The sequence below is a fragment of the Peromyscus eremicus genome, chromosome 4, assembly GCF_949786415.1.
Source record: "Peromyscus eremicus chromosome 4, PerEre_H2_v1, whole genome shotgun sequence".
NCBI classification, from domain to species: domain Eukaryota; kingdom Metazoa; phylum Chordata; class Mammalia; order Rodentia; family Cricetidae; genus Peromyscus; species Peromyscus eremicus.
Window position 1 is genome coordinate 106,057,248 of NC_081419.1, and position 24,901 is coordinate 106,082,148.

Genomic DNA, 24,901 nt, shown 5'->3' on the forward strand with positions numbered 1-24,901 from the left:
AGCTATCACACTGGAGGACGTGAACACAAGCCTCACTCACTCACTCACAGGCATCACACTGGAGGACGTGAGCAGGCAGGCCTGGGGACTGACGACATGAAGCTCAACAATGGAAATAAACATTCTAGTAGATGAAAACAAAAGGAACTTAATCAAAGCAACTGCAGTTTCTTGGGCACAGGCAGCACCAAAGGTGAGAAGAAACACAAGGAAGCCACAGGCGGCAAGTGTCCATCCTTTACCTCCTGGATCCGGGGATGCCAGATGTGCTCCAACAACTCTGCTGTTCCATTGGCAACTGTAATCTCTTGAAAACAAAAGAAAAAAGAACGTTTTTCTGGAGTGACACTAATGTTTCATAGCACATATTTATTATAACAATAATTTCTTCATTGTTTTAAGTATCAATTCCTAAAACTCAACCTGCAACGGTAGGGCTTATACTTGGAGATGGACTCCCAACACTAAGTAACCAAATGCACTCATTGAAAGAGCTTCTCGGTGTGTCAAAGGCTGACTGAAGTGGTGCTACCAGCCAGTGCCAGCTTCATAGAAGCCACTCTTTGCAAGCAGCTACCTGAAATGCCCAACAGCAAGGCTGCGGGCGGAGGTTTTAAAAACCTAGATAAAGCAGGGCCTTTTCCGGTTCCTAAATCAAAATCAATGGAGCAGGGAAGGCAAGGGAATCAGGAAAGCCTGGCTCCTACAATCTCAAAATATAACTACTCTGAGAATACAACAGGTCTGACTTCCTCAAATTCCTCAAGCTTGTCAGGTTCCATAAGGATCTTTGCAATCAGTAAGGAAGGGGAATGAAGTCATTGCAGAAAACCACAGTAGCAAAGATGGTTCAGAGAAGGGATGCTGATGCAGCGACAGAGTGATTATGTAAGTCATCAAATCCACTGAAAGAGAGAGGCAGGAAAATAGCACAAATATTTTTCCATCCTATCCCCATAGTTATCAGTTTCATTGGCAAACAGAAATGAAGTCATTTCTGGCCCTTGCTTGCCCTAGGGTTAGGGATGAAGAGCGGATGTAGAGACAGAAACAGGCACGGTCCACAGACTGGAGCGTTCTAAGCTGCTAAGGGCCAGTACATTCTATGCTCAATACAGGAAGGAACAATGTTATTGGCAGGGTGTCCAGGCCCCCTTTCCACCTGCTTTAAAGGACCCCAATGACATATGTGGAAATAACTGCAATTACCTGTGGTGTTACATTTCCATTTATCTAAAGACAGGATGGCTCGAGCAGGGGCCAAAAATGCAAAAGCACTGGCCTGAAACAGGGGTAACCTAAAAGAAACGAGACCAAAACCATGATCACGGCATCGGGAACTACCGAGGTAGTTCACTATTTGACAGCTTAACAGTCTTTTCCATAGACAAGCAGCACATGAGTAAACACAGGCACACCTGTAAAGAATCTCCGTAAAGATCTGCAGCACAGAGTTGGGGCCACTAGCTTCTCCAACCACCCCCCTCCCCTGCTGCTCTGGCCTCAGGTAGTTCCAGGGGACCCCTGTGGTCAGTGCTAACACCCCAACACCAGTCCCTGCTGTTTCCTCTCCCCCTGGGGTGGTCACTGGGGATTTGGGCTTCCCTCTTCCTGCTGAGCTCATAGGCTCCCTAATAATCATCAATGCATGACCCTCCTCCTCCCTTTCACATTCTTATTCACTATTCCACTGCTCCATCCTGTGAGTTAAAATCTGCGCTAGTCACAAAAGACAAGCATTAAAATCGTAGTAATAGTCTCTATGTATCCAGAAGGAAAGTTGTAAATTAGAATAAGAGAGTACAGATAATAAATGTTCTGTTTAATCATACAAAATATGTATTCTAACACATTTTAAAGGGTTCAGAAACCTGGTAAACTTCCCATTAAATCTCCTGCCCACATTCTCAAATTGAATGCAACTAATTAAATCACAGAGATTTTGCTATTTTTATTAGAAATGTAGAGTGTGTCAGCTAAGTTAACAGCATAAGAACTTAATCATTTTTCACAGTATTTGAGGGTAAAGTATAAGTTCAGCTCCTGCTGTCTGCAGGACTAGAGGCCAGTTATACATCCTTAGATGACCTAGGTAGCCATGCCAGTGACCTAGCTCATGAGGTAGGGACCCAGCAGCCTCCTGATAAGTTCTGTACCAGAGATGAAAATCACACAGAAAGACAAGTAGCCCTGGCCAAAGAACATCTGGCTGCTGGGCCATCCCAGAACCCAGTGTGTTCCTTTCTGACACACTCCATTGTCAAAAATGCTCTCCTGGCCATTTTAACCACAGTGACTTTAGTTAAGAGCAGGTAGGGCGTGGACTGCAAGATGGAGATGGGCCTTACAGTATACACAGCCAGAGGCCTTCCTGCCAGCCACTCACAGGGCACACCCTCCACTGACCAAGTGGCTATAATTACTGGACTAAAAGGGTCTGGAGCACAGTGCCAGTAAATGTGAAGGTCACCTCTAGTGGAAATGTACATCAAAGGGAAAACAGCCACTGGCTTATAGAAAGTCCTCACACAAAATTTTAGGACTTTACTGCAGGTTAAAGGGATGTCAGTACACCATTAGGAGTGGATGTCATCTTGAACAGTCCGAATAACACCTATTTTACCACAGTTTCAGACTTCAAGCAAGGCATCCTGGGGCAACATAACATGTATATTGAGTTGAATATATACATATATACATACACATACACATTCACATTCACATTCTTGGTGGTGGTGGGGTTCTCATGATGCAGCCCTGGCTGGCCTAGAACGCACTATGTAGAGCAGGCTGGCCCCAAACTCCAAGATCTGTCTGCCTCTATCTCCTGAGTGCTGGGGTTAAGGGTGTGCAACAGGTCCAGCTCAACTGCACTTAGAAATCTTGACCATCACATTCATTGGCTATTCCTGGGAAGTGACAGAAGTCAAGGCTGAGTTCCACTCCTACATCAAACCTCACTCTGAACCTGATCTCAGCACTACGGTGAGCATTTTAGCTAAGACAAAAAGGGTCCTAAGAGTGAGGCTGCAGAGAACCTCATCCACTGACTGGACTCTGGGATCCTGAGCAGGCGATACTAGAATAAAGTCTCCTAAGACGGGCTATACGAGCTGCTTATGCTGGCCTCGTGGGCTCACCATTTTCAGCCAGATACCTGTCTGCATAGGTTGGTAATAACACATGATTTACTGTGGGCTCGAAACTGTGGCCACAAATCAGAGACAACACTAAATTCTCAGGAAATGCTACAAAAGCACATGAACAATTAATTAGGAGTAGTCCTAGGTGGGTAGGTGGAATATTTCCCAAGGAAAAGACTGAACCTGGCATGAGAACATCATGAAATCAGTCAATGCTCTGTTCGTCTGTGTCCACAGCACAGCTTCTGATTCCCAGGGTGGCGGGGCGGGGGGTGGGGGCACAATTCAGAATCTTTAGAGGGTATTTTATTTTATTTATGTGTCTTTGTATATGTATGCCAGAAAAGGGCATGGAATCCCCTGGAGCTGGAGTTACAGGTGGTTGTGAGCCGCCTAACGTGGTGGCTGAGAGCTGAACCTGGGCCCTCTGTAAGAGGAGCATGAAGTCTTAAAGGTTGAACTCTTAATTGTTCAGCCATTTTTCAGCACCACATCTGCATTTCTGAATCATCATCCTGCATATCAGATATTTATTTATATTACAATTCATAATGGTAGCAAAAACACAGTTATGAAGTAGCAACAAAAATAATATTATGGCTGGGGGTCACCACAATATGAAGAACTATAAAGGGTTGAAAACATTGGGAAGGTTGAGAACCACTGTGCTAGATGAAGGGATTAATGATTTTTGTCACTTGAACACAGTGTGACTTACTGATTTTTAGATTTGGAATCTTCTGACTAGCTCTGCTAATGCTGTGCTAAAGCTAAATACTGAAGTTTTTTAATGCTACGCTTTTATTAATAAATTTTTCACATTTGGGGAATGTAAGATTGTTTTTAATATGTGGATAATTCACGTCAACTTCTTAATGTATTGCCTGTTAGGACAGATGTCAAGTGTCCAGCATCTGCCCGACACAGGCACAGCTAAAAGCAGAAATGATGAAAAAGCTTCCTGGGGTCCTGAGGAGCTTCTGCTGTGAAGGAAACAATAATCGTGGTCACCTAGGAAGATTAGCAGTGTGACTAGGATGAGATGCTGTGGGGCTCTGCCACCTGTCACTTATGCTTGTCTTAAAGATTGAGAGGCACTGAGTCACGTGCTGAGGGGCTATGAGGAACCAAGGCAAAGAAAAGAGCGGTGTAAAATGGGGGCCACAGGATGGACACGGGACACCCAAACAACACAGACACTAAACTTCAGGGGAAGGCCCAGAGAGGGACAGTGAAGGTGAAAGGGAACCCATGGTACCTGTAGGCAAAACAAACAAACGCACGCACGCACGCTCAGGGGATTAAGCTCTGAAAGGATCACTGTGAGGGAAATGGACATGCAACTGTTACCTAGAAGCTATTCTCAGACATGAAGGTTGAAGCAAGCCACAGAGTTCCATCCAACAGGCCATGGCATAGCTCTAGGTGTGATCCTTGCCTAACTGATTAGCTGGTTATGGCCAGCACCTGCTAGCCATTTAGCCTCTAATGGCTCCCTTCCATACTGGCCTGCCCATCCTGTCCTGAAGCTGTAACTCCCTGATGGGAAGACGCAGTCTTTTCATTCACAAACTTATTCCCAGGACCAATAGTAAAGAATTTAAGGAGCTACTTACAAACATGCTTGGAAAGGGGTTTTGTTAGATGAGAATGAAGAAGTTAGGCTTTCCTAACTGGTTTAGGTTGAGAACAGAGCAGAGGAAACACTTTGCAATCACTACAGAGGGAGAATGAATCACCCCGAGGACACCATTAAAAGAATGGTCTTTAATAGTTCAAAAGGTCCGTGTTTTGCAAAAGCACCAAGAAGGTGCCAACTGTTATCTGCCCTGACAGAATTCATCACTGCAGTGCAGTCCGCTCTTTCTCAACACACACAACCACCAAACCTGGTGCAAAACCTTTCCATACCAGATGAGCCTTGATCTGAATCATCTGGACTGCAGAACAATTGAAAAATAATAATCCTTAAGAGAATCAAGTAGGCTTGGCTCTAAAGAACCAAGTTTTACCACTGATCAACCAACCACCAAGAGTATGGACTAGATGTCTTTGAAGAAAAGCAAGTGATGTACCAAAGAAAACTTTTTGTAAATTAGTAACACTTTGCTGTTATTTACTCATCAACCAATCAGCTGCTGGGAAACAGATTACATACCTAAAATATTTTACTCAAACACTTGATCAGGCATCAGTTAGAACCTTCTATATCTCCCAAGGGAAAAAAATGAAAACAAAAATGTAATCTAATATTCAGGCATAATTATATTTCTCTAGTTTCTAAAGCATTTGCAGTTCTTCCCACACCCAGTACAATCCAAGCCTGTTTGTCACAAGCTAAGCATCCTGGCAAGGAGACCGCTCAGTAACTGCTAGTTACTGAGTCACACCGGAACCCATTAGTCAGGATGGCCCTCTGGGTGAAGGTACTTATTTAAGGTGGTGATTCTCTATCTCATCATGTGAGAATGTTTTCTCTCTAATAACAATCTGCCAGGTGATTCTTAGACTGTGTGATATTGCCACTAACTTTACATTCTAGCATGAGGTTTAGATATTATGGTTCTCTGGTAATTAATCAATCAATAATTTAAGATTTTTAATCAGGATCTTGCTATGTAGCCCAAGCTGGCCTCCTGACTTTCCATCTATGTTTATAATTGGCATCCTTTGTAGCCAGTGTTCCCCTGGTTGTCCACTGTATCTTCATCGCCCTTTTCTCTCTCCTGAACATCACTGCAGGCCATGAATTCTTTTCATTCAAAGTTTTAGAACTTGTTACTATGAGTGTTCTTAATAATTAAATTGCCCAAACCTGCCTAAAGTGGCCTGTTTACGGTGGTTCCTTTTTCTTTTCGAGAGCCCTCCCCACAATCTATCATTTTTTTGAGCACATCTTAGCTTTCTGGTGTGAGACGTTCCAGGTTCAACGTGTCCTCTCAGTCCCCACTCTAAGCCACCTGCTCAGAGAACACTGGTCCACTATACTAAAGAATGGCGTGAGGAAACGAGATCTGGACACTACTGGGCTCACTACTGCTGGGGTGTTGCTGTTTCTAGGCCCTGTGTACAGTAACCAGAAGTGAGATTAGGTAAGCAGGAGCGTGTCAAGGAAGGTAACACTCCCAGCCCAACCAGCATCTCTGGAACCTTTTCACATATCAGATCACTCCTTTTCCTTTGGATAATCTCCCTTCCAACTATTCCAATCTGTTAGCATAAAATGAAGCCAAACACAAGGCGGCAGGATATGGCAGGATATGGCAGGATATGGCATCGTTCTCTGGTGACTGCAATGGTAACTATGAGACTGTATACACTGGAAAACTCACCTGGTTACACATCTTAGAAAAGGCGCCTTTTGCCAGGCGGTGGTGGCGCACGCCTTTAATCCCAGCACTCGGGAGGCAGAGCCAGGCGGATCTCTGTGAGTTCGAGGCCAGCCTGGGCTACCAAGTGAGCTCCAGGAAAGGCGCAAAGCTACACAGAGAAACCCTGTCTCGAAAAACCAAAAAAAAAAAAAAAAAGAAAAGGCGCCTTTTATTGTATGTTAATACGACTACTCATTACATAACGGTTATCTATTCATTTGTTTTATTTTATCTATTTTTGAGAAGAGGTCTCACTGTGTAGCCTTGGCTGGCCTGGAACTCACCATGTAGACTAGGCTGGCTTCAAACCAACAGAGAGTTATATCTATATAACTCTATAGCCTTATATATCTATATAAATCTATATCCTTAAAGGACACCTAGCAAAGAGAACTTTTTAAAAAGCATGTCTCTCAGGAGAGATGGCTCAGCAGTTAAGAGCACAGACTGCTCTTCCAGAGGTCCTAGGTTCAAATACCAGCAACCACATGGTGGCTCATCAACCATCTGTAATGGGATCTGATGCCCTCTTTTGATGTGCAAGACAGAGCATTCATATACATAAAACACATGACTAAATAAATCTTTAAAAAAAATGTCTATCAATTCTTTGGGGGAACATATGGGAAGATAACGTTGCTTAAGTACTGAAAAGTACTGCTGCTGTATAGTGGTCCTGAAGTCGGGAAAAGTGCAAGGAGCTACTTCCCCTCCTAACACTTAGTGAGAACTGTTTCCTCCTACTCTTGTCAATCACCAGCAGAGAGGTGAGAAGTATGGAGGATGAGGGAGAGAATGGGCAATCTGTGGCACGGGGAATGTGCCAGGCTCACAGGATCAGACAGTCAAATAAAAAGGGTGTAGAGAGCTGGGTGGTGGTGGCTTACTCCTTCAACCCCAGCACTCAGAAGGCAGAGGCCAGCCTGGTCTACATAGCTAGTTCCAGGACATCCAAGGCTGCACAGAGAAACCCTGTCTTGAAAACAAACAAACAAACAAAAATATACCGAGAAGAGAACAAAATTTTTAAAGCCACACACAGCTTAATCCTGACACCCTGAAGATTTAAAACACAACAAAAAAGAGCAATCTCAGGTAGCATGGCCAACACCCCAGCCACAGAAAACATGCAACTGAGGCAGGAGTAGCTCAGGCCTCAGGAGGAGCTGGGTCAAATGACCTCTGTTCCACCCAAGTCAGAACATGCCTGCACGGCCAGGGTGCACACCCACTCCTGTAACATTCATCAGGGACATGCTACTCCACCAGGCTTCTGTCTCCTTTCCAGAGCTCAGGTAATGACAGCTCATGGAACCGGCAGGGGCAGGCACTACCTTGCATAACACTCAATAACATGCTTATTATTCTTTTACATCAGAGGGAATGGTCTTTGAGAAGCTAAGCAGCCTGGCCAAAGTCCTATGGCTGTAAGTGGGACAAAGAGACCCAGGCCACTAAGTCTATAGCCCCAGTGAAGCTGACTAGACATGATGTCTTTCAAGGTCATTTCCCTCCAGGTTTGCACTGGCCTCCCATTTCAATGTGCTATTTAAAATGCTTCCTTAGTGAAGTAGGCAGTAAACTTTACTGGTGGGGAAAACTCTACAACCAGCTATTATGTGCTGCTTGGCATGGCAGAATACAAAGAGCCTAATATCACCGACAAAGTAGTTCTGGTGACACACTCACCCTGAATCATCCCTGTCTCTGGCCCCATCTCCCAGTTCACAACAAATGAGAGACTGTGCAGCAGATTAAACAGCATCAGAGAACACAACCAGACAAACTGGGATCACAAGTCGATGAGACACCTGGTCTGGACTCTAAAAAGATGATATAGGGAGGTAAGAGACCAGAGACGTAGCAAGTAAAGCAATATGAGCTTAATTGGACCATGGCTTAGAGAGGCTTGGGGAACAGTTATAACACATATTTTAGGGACAACTGGGGAAATTAAATGTGGACTGCATATTAGATGATATGACAGAATAATTATTTTCTCGTTGATAAATGGTGTTATGGTTACTCAGAGACTATCATCCCTGTGACAGTTTAGGGTGGGACATCATGCTATCTGCAATCTTATTTTCAACTGGTTCACAAAAACTAAAACAAACACAAGACCCCTCAGGGGTGAAGAAACTCGGGAAAACTTTCAACCTCCCTAGATAAATAACCACTATGCACTCCAACAATATGTATGTTCAAGGTCCCCAGATGCAAGACCCAGAAGTGTACTGCCCTTAGTGAGTCTCATACATACACGCCCTGGCCACGAGAAGCTAATAAAACAGAAGGCAGGAGACTTTCTCCTTCGGACTGTGGCTAAACCAGAACTTAACCAGATCCAGTGGCTCTCAGCAAAGGAATCTCCTATGTGCCTGACCACAAGGGGCCCCTTGGGTAGTCCCTACCTACCGATACTCTTACACTACTGGGGGATGACGGAGTGAGCAGGCTTGAGGAATCCTCTAAAGCAGTGGGGTTCTCTCTCCCCTAGCCACAGCCGTGAGAAGAATCAGTAAGGCAGGGAAGCACGGGGCTTCAGAGAAGCTCTCTCCACACTAACTCAGGGTGTTTGTGCAGAGGTGAGGGCTCTAGACACACAACTGCAGGCTGGCTCGCTGTGGGTTAGGAAGACTCTGAGTAACCCTATCCCCGTGACAGGGAGATTTAAAAGGGTTGGCAGCAGCTCTTAGAACAAGCTCAGGGACAACTAACCCTGCCAAACCAACCAACCAGAGCGAGAACTCTTCAGTCTCCATCACGGGAGCGAAGCAATGAAGATCCTGACAGCAGAGTCCAAGGGAAAAGCCAGGCAAGGGAGGAGAGGGAGAGGGAGAGGGAGAGGCATTCTGCAAATCACCTCACCCAACAGACAGACGTTCTAGGGGGCAAAACAGCCACTGAAGTCCCCAGGGGAAAAGATGGTGGTCCCCAAAGGCACGGAAGACATTCTTAGGCAGCAAAGTAGGGAAGGCAGACCTACAGCAGCACTGTACCACATTCCCTACAGCCCGGAGAGCGCGTCACCGCGGGGACGCAGGCACCCCTAGGAGACTGCTACCCTGTGCTTAGCTTCAGGTCTGAGAAGGGACCCATCTGTTTCATCATCTTTGTTTCTCAAAGATCAATTTTAGCTTCTTTCATTTTTGGACACAGGACCTCGCTATGCAGTACTGGCTGCCCTAGAATTCTATATATAGACCAGGTTGGCCTCAAGCTCAAAGTGATCCACCTGCCTCTGCCTCCTGAGAGCTAGGATTAACAGCATGCATCACCTTTCCTGAATTCTATTTTATGAACAAGATAAAGATAGGTTTTCAAGGCGGCAGAAAGGAAGGGAGTAGGACCTAACCACAGATGACTACTCTTCACTGCTCTCTAGCTTCTGTAGAATAAAAGGTCCACCCCTCAGAGGCAGGGCCCATATACCCTAGCTGCCCAGGGATGGAAGCCCGGGTGCCAACAAATGGCAGGAAAACACACATACACACAGAACCTATGACCAACACAGATAATCACCAGAGTTGTGAAATTCTGAGAATCTGCCAAGAAACCACAAAAGTTTCACATGAAAAACTTCTGCTATGGGAAGCCCAAACAATGACTAGTAAATCAAAGCACAGACCGCCTGCAATCTCTAGACATGGTGATGGGAACAGCCTAGCTCTTGGCTCCATCCTCCAACGTGCACCTTTGCATCTCCTTTGTGTGAATTGCTTTATTTGATCTTATTTTAAACAGGAATTTTAAAATGCCTCCTGAGATGATAATTCTCAGCACTGGTGATGTTCCACACTGCTATCTAACAGAACCAAAAGGATGCCCATTTCAGTTACACTCTACAACTGCCCAAAATAATCTGCAAAAATATACTAGATGATTAAGACAAAGGCAAACACTGTCATCCAGGGGCACTGGAGGCAGCTTCCTCTCACCTGCCCAAAGGAGGCAGCTGCCTAAGGTCCTAAGGCCGAGAAGGTATGTCCCACTACTTCTCTTTGGTCACATGCTGCAAGCTAAGGCCTTCGGTACAACCCTACCAGTGCAGGGTCCTAGTGCTCAGCCAAGCCCTGGCTTGTGCCTAGTGAGAGGAATCCTGTGCTGGGTTGTAAGTTACTGCTTTTGCTTCCACCTCTGCCAAGATACTCTCTCATCCTCCTAGGCCCAAAACCCAAGTCTCTGGGACTTATCTCTACCATTATCAGCTCCTCAAGTCACAGGCAAGACATCACCTCCTGTCTTACGGCCCTATACAATGCTCTGGGGTATGGACATCATCATATGTGCATGGTCCTAGCTGCTTGCCACCTTCACACAGATGAGTCACTAGATATCTGTGAGGCTGTCAGTACTTTTCTTCTTTTCAAAGGTCAAGAGTGGATACCACCCAGACCTCAAGAGCCACAGAATCCCGCATCCCAGGCCCGGCACGATACCACAGCAGCCACTCTCCTGGACGGTGTGCACTCATTGCCTGGTTCTTAGATGGGATACCGGCCTCCCGATAAACAACCAAGCATGTGGCCACACCACACATGGTGAAAAGGGGCTTGCTACTCTTCACCCCACAGGGGACATAAAGCCTCATGAGCACACTGAACTCCATGCCTAAGCACCGCTCCTTATTTCCAGTCCCTCTCTGGTTCTTTCTTGGCTGACTGCTATTTCAGGCAAAAAGAGAGATGAACTGCACTGACCAACATTGGTCTCCATGGGCTGATGCCTGAACAACAGGCACAAAGGGTGCCCCCAAGACCAAAAGCACTTCCTTGAGGTCCACTGGCCATGTCATCTTACATAAGTCTGCCCCCAGGTTCAGCAGTCACTTGGCCTGGCCTCTGGCATATGAGGATGCAGCTCACACAGGCAGATACAGCCACAAGAGAGAGCACCCATCACCTCTCCATGTCAGCAACTCTAACAACTGTAGGTCAAGCCAGCTGTTTAGGAAAAGTATTTCCCAGAGTGCCTGCCATGCCCTGTGTACAAGGTACAGCCAACAAAAGCTGCTCCACCCAATCCAAACCTGTGGCCAGAGTCTTAAATATAACACAAAACACCAGTGTCACTACTGCCACATTTAACTCCCTGGCTTGAATGCTTTGTAAAAGGCCTGGGTTCATCTCCTTCCCCAGCACATCAATGACACCCCTGCTCCTCTCTTCTGGGCCCCTGGAGAGAACACCTCCAACCCTTCTGCTCAGTATAGGAGCTGCAGATTGTCTAAGGGGACCTAAGAACCCACAGCTTGCCAGCCGCATGGCCAGGTGCAGACAGCTTCTCTCCAATAGCAGACCTACAAGGGAACTGCCATTTGCCTCTCCACCCCACCTACACTGCAACCAGACACCCCAGGTGCCAACTGTCCCCTGGGTAGGGTAGCCCTTGAGAGCCCTGAGGATCGAGTCTGGCACATCAGAACACAGGTCACGGCTGCCTGCTACTCGCTGTCCCTCTGGCTGCTGCTTCCCAGCAGGGAAAAGCATGCCCTACTTGCCCTGTCTCCCAATGGATAAAGAGATACAGCCACAAACTTTACTCTGAGGACAAGCAGCAGAGCCTTGGCAAGTAGGAGGCTATGCTGTGAATAGAGTTCAATATGGAAAAGAGAGGAGAAGCTAAGAGCGTTGCCTCCTGTATTTCCTGGCTCAGCTCCATCCCCAGGTGCCGGGGCTATGATGCAAAGGTAAATAAGTCCAAGTGCTAGCACCAAGAAGGGCAGTGTGAGAGAGCGGGCAAAGACAGCAGAAAAGCAGGGCCACATTAGAAGATGAATCCAAAGACCATAAAACACAGGTGTAGAAATTCAGGGAGAACAGAGGACTTCAGGAGTCTCGGGAGTGGGGATGAGTGGGATGGAGGATGTAGAGGTGTGCTCCATGGGTGGGCCACTGGGACATGCAGGAGGGTGGGGCTCAGAGGCTCACCTGGAAGCCTGGGAAAGGCGGAGAATCAGGGACAAGCTATACACCAGGAAGAATGTGGCCTGGGCAGCCCAAGGAGGGGAGCAGTAGAAAGATGGCATGGGCTGGGAGTGCATAGAGTCACGGTGCAAGAGACCACATGGGAACTCAGTCAAAGAGACTGACTGGGTCTGAATTACAGGAGAGGACTAGAAGGCACGCTAAAGACTGGCAGGGCCTTGCCAGCCAACACTGGCAATAAAAAGGCTTTGTTTCCAGCTTGCACAATGGGATAGTTTCCTTCATGAAGAGAAGAAACATGGGACCAGGGACACCTTGTAAAGGTGGACTGGAGACCAATGGCCACTGGAATACGCCGTAACACCAATTGATGTATCCAATAGTGCTGGGCAAAGGGCCCAGCTCAGTGCCTTGCTGGGATGTGAACGTCCCACAGCACCCCATCTCACCTGCATCCAAATGTTGTCTGCAGCAATGTCGTGATTCCCACGCAGAAGAAAATGGTCCCGATGAGCTGGCTGGTGGCCCATTGGTCATCCCCCACACACATGGCATCAGCCAGCAGAAAGGGCACAGCAATTGTGCCGCTGAAACACGTCAGGTAGTGCTGCTCGAGGAGAGACAAGGGGAAAAGTAAACCTGCCCTTGCTTTTGCTTGATTTGCCCCGGTGTTGCCCCCTGGTGTCTTTAAGACTTACAGCCACGGGAAGGATCTCTAGGTGTACAAGTTATACATCTGATCATGTCCATTCACACTTGTCACTTGCCCTTCCCTATCACCCTGCTGTATTAGGACATCACTGACATGAACTCACTTTGGCACAAAGGAAGCTCTCAACAGAAGCTTAGACAGTTCTCACTAGAGATACCTATTTTTTGTCCTCCCAAACACGTCTCTAACCTGATAACTGCATTGTGCTGAACCATTCTTGCAGTATTGAAAGAGACCCTAGTTAGGCATACTCTAGGACTTGATTTAATAAGATCTTGTTTTGTTCATGTTTTATAGAGACAGGGTCTCATTTTGGAATCCAGGGTGTACTGAAATTCACTATTTAGCCCAAGTTGATCTCGAACTCCTAACCTTCCAGCTTCAGCCTTCTGATAATCAGAGATAACAGGAATGCACTGAACCCAGTTGATACACTCATATTTTATATCTGCATTCTCTATGGAGTTCTTTCACTTCTTTTTAGCCCTCTCGGGTCTAGGGATTATACCACACAGTGAGTTCACAGCAGAAGGCATTTTCTACCTTGTTCTGTGGTCTGGTACCACTAGGCAAATAGTCACCTATTCCAGTTAGGCAAGGTTCAGGGTACAGGCTACAGGAATCCTTCAGAAAGAACCCCCTACTACTCTTCCTTTTAGGACCCCATCCTTACTCCTGTGGCTCTTGAAGACAGCCCCAGCATTCACAATTCACTTCCCTTTCCCCCTAATTTTCTATTTCTTTATTTCTGTTCTGTGAACTTCCTCTTTTTTGTCCCCACAGCTTCCCATTTCTGCCCAAGTGAGAGAAACATACATATTGACTGCAACTCAAATGTGCAGATATGTGTGTTCTGTCGAAAACGTCTCACAGCAGTGCACAATGTACTGTGTATTGTTAAGAGCAGGAGGCAAGAGTTGTTACTCCATTTGACTATTCTGAAAACATCTATAATAGAAAGATCTGAAAGGTGGGCTGCCTATATTAGGTCCAGGACACCTGGCCTGAGTGTAGTCTTTCACCAAGCCCACTCAGCCCTCCAGCTGCAGGGTGGGGAGGAAAACACAATCAGGCACCAGTCAGAGCCAAGTAAACATAGGGGTCTGGGCAACAAGACTGACTTTCCCAGCACCTGGGAAACCTTAGAGATCACACAAACTTGAGCAAGGAAATACGGAAACACACACCTCAAAACAGTGTTCAAACCCAGAGTGGTCAGAAGCCAGGCAGTGAGGCCAGTGAGGAGAGAGCCCCCGCCTGTCCCTTTTCTTAAAAAGCCACTTTCAATCTGTAGGCAAGACAAGAGTACTGAGGACAAGCAGCAAACCTACAGTAGACCTGGCTACTGTCAGCCTTCCCTCCTGCTGGAAGCTACAGCAGATAAGGCTGGAGGCAGCAATTCCCTTCCTTTAAAAGGTAAGACCTTCTCTCAGGTCCTGGCCAACAGGCACTTGCCATGGTCATGGACTGCTAAGGTCAGGGATGGGAGGTCAAAGCTAATTACTGCTTCCTCTGTGTTCTGCTTTCTTCCTTCTTCTGTCTGCCTTCCCTACAGCTGCCTCCTTTTTCCTTCCTATTGGATCACTTTTTTTGTTCCCTGAATGTTTCCTTCCTGGTTCTTTTCTTCTTCCTGCTATTTATGAAATTAATGCTGAAAATTCCTGTGCACCATTCTTGGAAAATAATCCATAATAAATCTTAATTAAAGATAAAACTTGGGGACTAGAGAGATGGCTCAGCAATTAAAAGCATCTATTGTTCTCTCAGAAAAAGGGAGTTCAGTTCTCAGAACCCTCGTCAACACCTATGGCCTCCGCAGCACCTGCAGTTGATACATACCCACACATAATACACAGAATAAAAACAGAAAAGACTATGGGTGGGGGGCACACACCTCTAATCCCAGCATTCGGGATTCAGAGGCATCTGAGTTCAAGGCCAGCCTGGTCTACAGAGTGAGTTCTAGGACACTCAAGGCTACACAAAGAGACCTTGCCACAAAAAGAAAAAGAGAAAAAAGGAATCTCTTGAAAAGCAAGCTGGTAGACATACAAGCATTAGCCCAGAGGTCACACACCCTGGAAGGACCATCTTACCTGCAACCCCAGGAATATGCACAAGTACCAGGGAGGAACATCCTCTATAGTGTAGATCATATCTGACCTCTGGGGATCCAGACTCCCAGTGCTGTCTAGGGTCTCTGCAAGAGAACTCTGCAAGAGTCGAGACGAGAAGAGGAGGGACTTAGTCACCGCCCAGAATGTTAGCTCTTTCAGCTTAGCGCAGCCCTCTACTGCCCCAAACTACATTCCATCTTTTGAGCGCTGATGCAGGGTTCAAGTACACTTGCTCAGAGAGCTAGTTCTAGAACAAGAGCTCTGTCTCCCTTGACATCAACTCATCTCCAAGAGCTCCAAACCTGAGCAGACCTTCTGCCCAAGCTTAAGGACTCAGATTTTGATTTTGGATTAAAAAAAAAAAAAAAAATGGGGGGGTGGGTTGGAAGAGAATTCTGAAGGAGGGAAGAAGGGGATCTGTGATTGGTATGTAAAAATGAATAAAAAAATTTCTTAATTAGAAAAAAAACCAAAATATTTCTAATATTTTATGTGACAATTTAATAAAGAATTTAAAGTGTTAAGTACTACATGCTTTTGAAGGCCAAGATCACCAAGACAACTAACTCAACCTAGCTGTGTAGTCAGCTAGGACATCAGCTGAACAGAAGGCTCAAGGAAACCCTGTCTTTCTTTCTACACAATCTTGAAACTGCTCTGGTTTCTAAGACTGCAAAGAATTAATTGTATTTCTTAGAATCTGCCATGCGTATCTGTGGTGGTTGGAATGAGATGCCTGAGACCAGGCATTTGAATACTTGGTCCCTGGTTAGGGGCTGTTTGGGGAGGATTAGGAGGTGTGGCTTTGCTAGAGGAAGTGTATCCCTGGGACCAGGCTTGTCTGCTTCCTGTTTGTGGTTCCAGATTTAAGCTCTCATTTGCCTGACTCTGCCAAGCTCCCTGCAGTAGTGGTCATGGAGCCATAAGCCCAAAATAAGCCTTGGTTGTGGTATTTTATCACAGTAATTAAAAATTAACGAACACAGTATCTTATTAAAAAAATATTTTGTAATCTAGCAAACAAAGTAATAGGAACCAAAATGAAAATGTTCTACAAAAAAAAGAAAAAAAGAGAGAGAGATGACATTGTGACCCTGGAGCCCATGTCTGACAATCCAGCCCACATGCTGCTGGCTCCATGCACTGTCACCCAAATTTCCTTGAAAAGGGGAGCTCTGTCTTGGGGTTGAATCCCTTTCCACAAACATGCTAGAGTTTTGCTTCATCTTCTACAGTTTAAAGGTACAGCTTAATGAAGCTGACATTTGACTCAAATGTTACAGAACGCGCATTTGCCTCTGGTCCAGCAGCGGATGTTGGCAGGATGTGTTAAAATGGTATTGTGTCTTTCCAAAGCTGTAGTTGTAGACATAGAAAGTGCAACGTATGTGTAAAAGACTAGGAAAGATTGGCTCAAAGGCCTGAGCCACTCACACCTTGCCTTGCAAAGTAGGTCTGGCCTTCCTGATACTAGCCCAGGTGCTTTGCTTTTGTTCTTGGGTTTTAAAAATCATAATTATTACTTCTTTTTTCCCCCTCTAAAGCCTTGGGTAAGGTAACATTTAAGCTAACAATGTGGTCTACAGCAAGGTCCTTGGGTCACTGTTACCAGCTTGTAGTCTGAGAAGCTAGAATCTAAACTCAGCCACACAGGTGGCCAGCCATACCTAAGAGGTTGGGTTCCTGATAAAACCTTCCATGCCAAAGCCCCGGTGAGCTTCTCTAGTTGGCAACATTTCACAAGTGCTATCCATTGCTGCAGGAGAAAGAATTACAACACTGTCTGCCTGCCTGCCTGCCTGCACTGGGGGAAAGATGACTGGAAAAATCAGGAATTTTACCTGCAGCTTCTCTCCATAAACAACTGTGAGGATGAGAACTGAATGGAATCTATGAATCATGAAGACGTGATTGGACCCAATGGCCACTCCTGAAACACTTGTCTATACTGACAGGACTATGGACATACTGGGCTTACCATCCAAGGCAAACTCAACACTGTCACATAGCTTACAAAAAGTGATATATGCTATAGTTTGCCCAGTGACCCCTGAAGGTCCATGTGTTGAAGGCTTCCTCAAGAGTGGCAACATCCTTGCCAGGTGGTGGTGGCACACGCCTTTAATCCCAGCACTTAGGAGGCAGAGGCAGACAGAGGCCAGCCTGGGCTACAGAGTGAGTTCCAGGACAGGCTCCAAAGCTATACAGAGGAACATACATGTGTGTATGTGTATATATGCAAATACAAGTATACATCTATACACACATATATACACATACATACACTACATACAAAATGCTTTTGAAAGCCACATTGGTAGTTAAAGTTTGGGGTTTCAGATATCTATCTTAGGTACACCTACCTTGTATTTTTATTCCTATCTTTGAAGTGAAAGCTGATGCCCAGAGAGTCATGTCAATTTCCTTAAGAGTCTGCGTCACCTTTGTAGTCAGACTTGACTTTCAGTCCTCAAGCTCTTAACCACTGTTCTCAGGCATTCTGGCGAGGCTTTTAAAAATACCTAGATAATGACTCTTAAGGGCTTTTAACCTTAACTGCTACTAAGACAATTAAAACCTAGTAATTATGACTCTTCCATTACAAAACAAACATGCAGACCACCCCCTAACACACACACACACACACACACACACACACACACAGATACACTGCCGCAAACCAGACATCCCTGGCCCTGCAGAAGCACGGGGTCAGGCAGTACCGGGGTGAGCACAGTACCTTCTCTGCGATACCATTTTCCGTGCTGTAGATTGCCATGAGCTCTGTGTCTTCGTTGTCCTGCTCTCCGCTGGGCGTGGCCCCTCCGTTGATCACCACCTGGGGAGAAAGGCTGTCCTGAGAGGCTGCTTCAACACTTGCCACTGTGCTGTAGGGAAATGTGTTTTTTCCAAAAGGCCTCCCATAATTCTTAGAAGAGCCCTAAAATGCATTTTACATATCACAGCAGCCAAGTTCATTTTCTTAAATGAAACTGATGTGTATAGGCTATTTTAAATAGGGAAATGGGCTATGACCCATAGGGTGGAGTTGGGTGAGCCAGAGCCCACCAGGGAAGACAGAAATGAAACATTCCACAGAAACCTCTAGCCATAGGCTCCCCAACACCCTCCAGGATAAGGGAGGTGACTGATAAACCAGTGTTGCAATTCGGGTGACCAGGTTGCTGCTGAGTGGTGGTGTCTAAGCTACTTTAGTTAAGACCACTTCTTCGGGAACCACCAAAGCAACTGCCAGTCTGCTCTAGAAGGAGGAAGTTTTGCCTCGGAAGAGCAGGCCCTGCACCTTGCCTGAGCAGCACAATAGAGTCAATCCTGTTGGCGGAAATGTGGGTGAGCCAACCCCGAAGTTGTGAGCATAGGAGAGCTGTCCCCATTGCTCATCTGTCATGCGGTGGCATGGGCAGGAGAGAGATCCTTCCCCACTCCATCAATGTCTGAGGCAGGTGAGAGAGCCGGCCCTGAGGTCATAAGAGTGAGAGAGCTGTCCTTGCCTCTCATCAACTGCAGCCCTCGGGAGAGTGGCCCTATGCCATACCTGGGCAACACAGTGGCCCTGAAGGTGTGGGTACAGGAGAACTGGCCCAGCCCCTTGCTCATCACTGCAAGGGGTGAACTAGCAAGGGCCATGCAGGACAGCTCACCTTGGTGGTAAGTACAAGGGAGAGCTGGCGGACTGACCAATCCTGAAACTATACAGGCCCAGAACCAGGGTTATGAGTTGGACCTCCCCAACATCCACACTATCTGTGATCTGCTGGAGCATGTGAAGGGACCAATCCCTCAGATCCAAAGCTGCAGGATCTCCACGACACAGGGCAACAACAGGGTAACCAAGAGAAGTTCCAGTGATGGTGTAGCAGAAACAGGCCTCAAACCAGACCAAAGACTTTGCAGTGAACATTTGCAAGTAAAGATATATGGATAAAAGTGGGGGATTTGGGAGGGGCAGGCAGGAAGTGTTGCAGTCAGAGGACTATAACTAAGCAGCCTGCTGTGTGTAGCTGTTTGGGACACTGGGAGACCAGCCCATCTTGGGATGGATTCAAAAGAAGTCTAGCCCCATGCTTGCCTCCTTTGGTGAGAAACAGTATGATTTATCTGATTAGAAACAAGAAAACTAAAAGTATTTTCATTCCTTAACCAAATGGTTCCATTCCTAGGGATCTCTCAAGATGCAATACTGAAAACGAAAGAGGCTTTAACCCCAAGAAAGAAACCTGTGTGAGATCAAGCATAAATGAAGTAGGGGCTCACAAGGCCCTACCCTAGGTGAGAAAAATCGGCAGCTGACAGCTGCTAAGAGGGGGAGAGTCAGTTTTCTTTAGGGTATGACCTCTTGCAGGTTGCCTAAGCTCTGGTGGATGGCTCTCCACCAATGGTTCTCAACCTGTGGGGCAAACGACCTTTTCACAGGGCTCACATATCAGATATCTGCATATCAGATATTTACATTACAAGTCATAACAGCAGCAAAATTACAGTTATGAAGTAGCAACAAAATAGTATTATGGTTGAGAGTCACCAGGACATGAGGAACTGTATTAAAGGTCACAGCGTTATGAAGTTTGAGAACCATTTCTTTACACCCACGCACACACAACAGCATTAACTAGACTGTGCAACATGAAGAAGAGGGAGAATGGGGAGGTTCTGGGAGAACTGTGAGGTGGTCAGGAAGTGGACTATGATCAAGATACATTGTATACTTGTCTGGGCTACACAGGACAGCTGTCTAAAGGAAAAAGAGGATGGGTGGGGGGAGAAGGTGGGAGGAGAGGACAGAAACTTTGAAGTTGACATACTGACAATGGAAAAAAAATCAAAAAAAAATAATAGCATCAGCACACAAGCCAAAATTTAAAACAGAAGACAATAACGACATATTCCCAAATATTAACAGTGGCTGTTGTTAATCTAAAGGCCATTTTACCTTCCTTTTCCTTTTACATATTTTGGTAGTTTCCTATAGTGAACACAAGTTTTTTTCTCCAGGAAGGAGTTACTAAAAAGACTAAGGAGCTAAGCAGCAGAGTGAGTATAAAGTTCCTTGGACTGAGGAATTCCAGAGAGATTTCCAATACACTTACTTTTGTAGCTAAGGAAATTGAGCCAGCAAAAAATTAAATTTCTCATTCGAAAGCATGCAGACCCAAGTCCGAGTTGTAAAGTATGCAGAGATCTCAGCACACTCTAATGGAGCAGAATTTTCTTTTATTAATTTAAGCCAAGGTCTGCTTTTAAAAGTATTTCTATCCAGGTACAGTGGTGCATACCTATAATCCTAGCTCTCAGAAGGCTGAGGCAGGAGGATTGTGGATCTGGAGCCAGAATAGACCAGAGCAAGACTCCACCCCCAAACAACGAAACGAACGACAACAAAAACAGACAAAATTCTAAGCCACACTACAGCTTCTTCTATGAACAACTGGGTTTGTGACATTGGTTGGCCTGCACTGGCTACAGCAAGATCCATGTTCCCAGCCAGACTCAAGTCTGCACTTGAGGCCACAGCATTCCAGCTGCAGCACAGCAGCACTCAACCCCCGAGAAGCCCAGGAGAACACACACAGGCAATACAAACCTTCCTAACATAACACAAAGGGACTCCATCAGAGAAACCTGAGTCTAGAGCAGAGTAAGCCATGGATAAGGCCGCCCTGCTCCTTGGGTAACTGTACCTCTTGGGGAACAAGGGTGTTTTGGAACTGGCTGGACGTGATAGTTACAAAACACTGTGAATATATCATATGTCTCTGACAACTTTATTTCAAATTTTATGTTATACAAACTGTACCTCAAGAAAAATTTTTGAGACAGGGTCTCAAAATGTAGCCCAGGCTAGCCTCCTGACCCTCTCTAGCCTTGGCCCCCTGAGTGCTGCGATTACAGGAAAGTAGCACCACTATAGCCAACCTCAATAAATTTTAAAATCTGACACAGGACCAAAACCAACAGATTTTGGCAAGAGTTCATAATTACAACTGCTCTCCTGATTCTTTCTATCCTTATATATATGACAGATATTCCTTGAACTAAATGAAAGCTCAGATATTTATTTAACAGATCCTAGCTGTGTCCCAGACAAACAAGACTCAACCCTGACACTCTACAGGAGGTCCATCCAGAGTGGGCGCCAGGCGCCAGGCTAGGGAATTCTCAGCCACTCCAGCTACAGCAGAGGGTGGGCAGGTGGGCCAAAGTCAAAAGGCAGCAGCAGCAGGAGCAGACCCTTCAGCACCTAGTGGTCTGGACAGGATAGTGCCACTGAAGCGTAAAGGTATATATAGAGTGATGCTCTGAGGTAAATGGGGGCTTTGTGATGAGTACAACAGGCAGCGCCCAGCTCCGGGCCAGATGCTGGGGCAGAGGATGTCTTGGCATATACATGGCTCTTGGTTAGACAACTTGCACCCAAAAGAGGAGAGGGGGAAAAATCCAATGTTAAAATCAGTCCTTCAGAAGTACTGAGGGAGTGGGTTTGAGTGTGTATGCATGTGTGTGTGTGTGTGTGTGTGTGTGTGTGTGTTTAAGGAACAAATATAAAATACATTGATAATTGATAATATTTTCACTTTGTGACCTTTCAAACACTATTTTACCAAGGAAACCGCACAGTCTTAGAATAGTTTTTAAAATTTCTAAGATCAGGTTTTGATCTGCACTATTAATATGGCTCTGAGCAGAGTTGAAGCTGAGCTAGATGTGGGCAGTGAGGTGCAGCCATATCAGGAATGCCTTGCAGGGGCAGGGTTGGGAATCCCGGCACATTGGTCCCACGTCACTGAGATGAGAAACACAAAGAAGGACAATCCCCAGAACCCACATACTGGCTCAAAACCCACTGTAACTCCTGTCCAAGGGGATCCAATACCTCTTCTGGCCTCTGCAGGCACTGCATCATATGGTACATAGACACACAGCAGGCACAGCACCCATACCTTACGTATGGGCCATACGTAAAATAGAAAAACAGCTGGTCGTGGCTCTGACTCAAGGGGCTGTATCTGGCGATGCTGTTTTGCCTACAGAGTCTGGGAGCTGTGAAAACAGCCCATGATGAAAGATAGGGATGTACCAGAGACCTAGCTAGCTAAGCTGGCTCTCACAGCCCACCCACTCATTAATCTATCAGTCACATGCACGAACAGATTATCCATTCCAAAGGGCAGAGCTCTAGTCTCCTCTTCAAAGTCTCACCTCATGCCATCTCTTCTTATTTCCTAACAGGGACTGAATTCCAGAATGAGATTTGGAAAAAACAGACCCCACTAAAACCGCAGCAGGCAGGTCTAAGCCGACACCTGTGAGCCTCACTTTGGAGAGAAGATGTGACAATGTGGGGCTCAAGGACTTGGAAGGTGCCAGACAGGCATTAGTCACCCCCTGCCCTCCATCCCTCTATGTGAGGGCTGGGACACAAGCTGCACAGTTTCACTATGGGACCAGGGACAGCTGTGTCATTAATGCTAAAGGACAAGTGAGCCACAACTCAACCAGCGACAGGAGCGCCCGGAGGAGCCCAGCGCTGAGGAGTACCAGAGGCCACAATTCCCAGGGTCTGGGAGCTTCCGGCTGCAGTATCGGCTACTCCACATGGTTTTGCCTGAATGTGGCCACCGAGTGTCATGGAGGACTGTACAAGACTGTAAGAGCGAGGGTTTAAGACAAATTCCCAGCATACAATGGGCAAGATGAGCAAGAAATCCCAATGCTAGCTGAGGAGCTATTGGCATTCCAAAACTGCAGGGGGAGAAGAGTCTGTTTTCTTTAATGACATGGCCATGGTAGGTCAACCACACATGAGGGCAGTCTCAACTCTCAACACAAACTGGACTTGGTGGGAAAAGAAAACAAAAGAGGGGGGCTGGAGAGATGGCTCAGTGGTTAAGAGCACTGACTGCTCTTCCAGAGGTCCTGAGTTCAATTCCCAGCAACCACATGGTGGCTCACAACCATCTATAATGAGATCTGGTGCCCTCTTCTGGCCTGCAGTCATACATGCTGTATACATAAGAAATAAATAAATTAAAAAAAAAAAAAAAGAAAAGAAAACAAAAGAGAAGAAATCTCAAGAGTAGGGTAAGAGAGGACGGGAGACGTGGGGGAAAAGGGATGAATGTGTTCAAATTACATCATATGAAATTCTCAAAGAAAGAAAGAAAGAAGGAAGGAAGGAAGGGAGGAAGGAAGGAAAAAAGAAAAGAAGGAAAGAGAAAGAGAGAAAGAAAGAGAGAGAGAGAAAGAGGAAAGGAAAGGGAAAAAAAAGAGAAGAGGCTTTGCTGCATCAGCCAGGTTCAAGGTAGCTAATGGTGTGTTAGGTCCTGAACTACGTCTTTTGAAATGTTGTAATATATGATTCCAATAATATGTCATTCATCCCTCCCACCTGCAATTTGAGAAGTTGGATTACATGTTATTCCTAACAGTACAGTTTTGGAGAGAAAATGAAGACTCTCTCCATAATACAGTAGGTATTTGAATGGTTTAAAACATTAATAGGAGTGTGTAATTCCTTCCTGGGTTAACCCAAGCAGGTGCCCTGAGGCTGGCTGAGAGTACAGCCAATACTGGGTTGTCTCAAAGACAGCATAAGAGGCAGTTGATTTTCAGTGCCACAATGTTCACTGAAAACATAACTGTTAAAGTCTGTCCTACATCTACTCCAGAGAGGAACGAGAAGGAAGAGATGCTCTTACCGGGAGAGTGAAGAAATTGGGGTGCTTCGCTTCTTCTTCATATTTGCCTTCCGTGGAACCACCAGCCTCCACTGACTTGGAGGTTGTGTTCTTGCCGATACCCATCATTAAGGAAGGTGAGCGACCAACACAAGGGGTGCCCTGGCGTGGCTGGAGGGAAGGCTTGTTCAAGCCAGGAGCTCAAGCAGAGGTAGCTCTCTTCAGCACCTGGAACGCGGGATTCTCAGACGGAGATTAGTGTCATCCCTTACCACCTGCAAAAGACAGGGCAGGAAAGTCAGAGAAGACAATGGCCCAGCGTCATCAGGCCCCCTGCACAGACACAGTCCGAGTGCACCCAAACAGCTGATGAGACCCCAGCAATGCTTCCCAAGAACTCACCCTCTTCACCTACAGTCAACCTCCTGGTGAAAAGGAAGCATGGAAATGGTGTCAAAAATATTAGAATACGAAAAAGAAGAGAAAAAAAAAACAGCTAAGGTAGTCCTCTGACGTGCATTAACCCCAAGCTACCTGCTAGATAGAACACTCTCCAGTGATGAAAATCTTCTTTACCTGCCCTGTCTAGCAGATATCACTAGTCACCTGGCACTTAAAAAGTGGCTTGTGCCAATGCAGAAGTGAATTGTAATTAAAATTTAAGACAATGCAAATATAGCCAATCTGTCACGACTGGATGGGGACTTAAGTAAGTCTAAATTCCCTACATATGTCCTATGGAAGGCAGAAGGTCTTCAACACCCAATAACAGACAAACATCCTAGGATTATTAGTGACTACGCAGAACTCAAGCAAGGCAGCAGCTTGAGTTCTCAGGAATCAAAGCATGCAGGCTCAACGGGATATAACATGAGCCTGAAAAAGAGGCCCAGAGCCTCCCTCTTTCTCCCCAAAGAGGAGGTAACACAAGA

The 24,901-nt window shown here is 46.0% G+C and overlaps 1 protein-coding gene across 2 annotated transcripts in view; it reads right to left on the reverse strand.

Moving 5' to 3' along the window:
- Positions 1-24,242, reverse strand: part of Slc23a2 (solute carrier family 23 member 2) — a 49,226-nt gene extending 24,984 nt beyond the window's left edge. The window contains exons 1-6 of one of the 2 annotated variants that reach the window (XM_059261469.1): positions 23,991-24,242; positions 18,014-18,112; positions 15,253-15,369; positions 12,894-13,051; positions 1,210-1,298; positions 243-307 (exon numbers count right to left, since the gene is read on the reverse strand). In XM_059261469.1, coding sequence (XP_059117452.1) covers positions 243-307; positions 1,210-1,298; positions 12,894-13,051; positions 15,253-15,369; positions 18,014-18,112; positions 23,991-24,098 — 636 coding nt within the window. In that variant the 5' untranslated portion in view covers positions 24,099-24,242. The remainder of the gene's footprint in view (positions 1-242; positions 308-1,209; positions 1,299-12,893; positions 13,052-15,252; positions 15,370-18,013; positions 18,113-23,990) is intronic. The other variant, XM_059261470.1, reaches the window with a different exon arrangement.
- Positions 24,243-24,901: the final 659 nt, after the last annotated feature.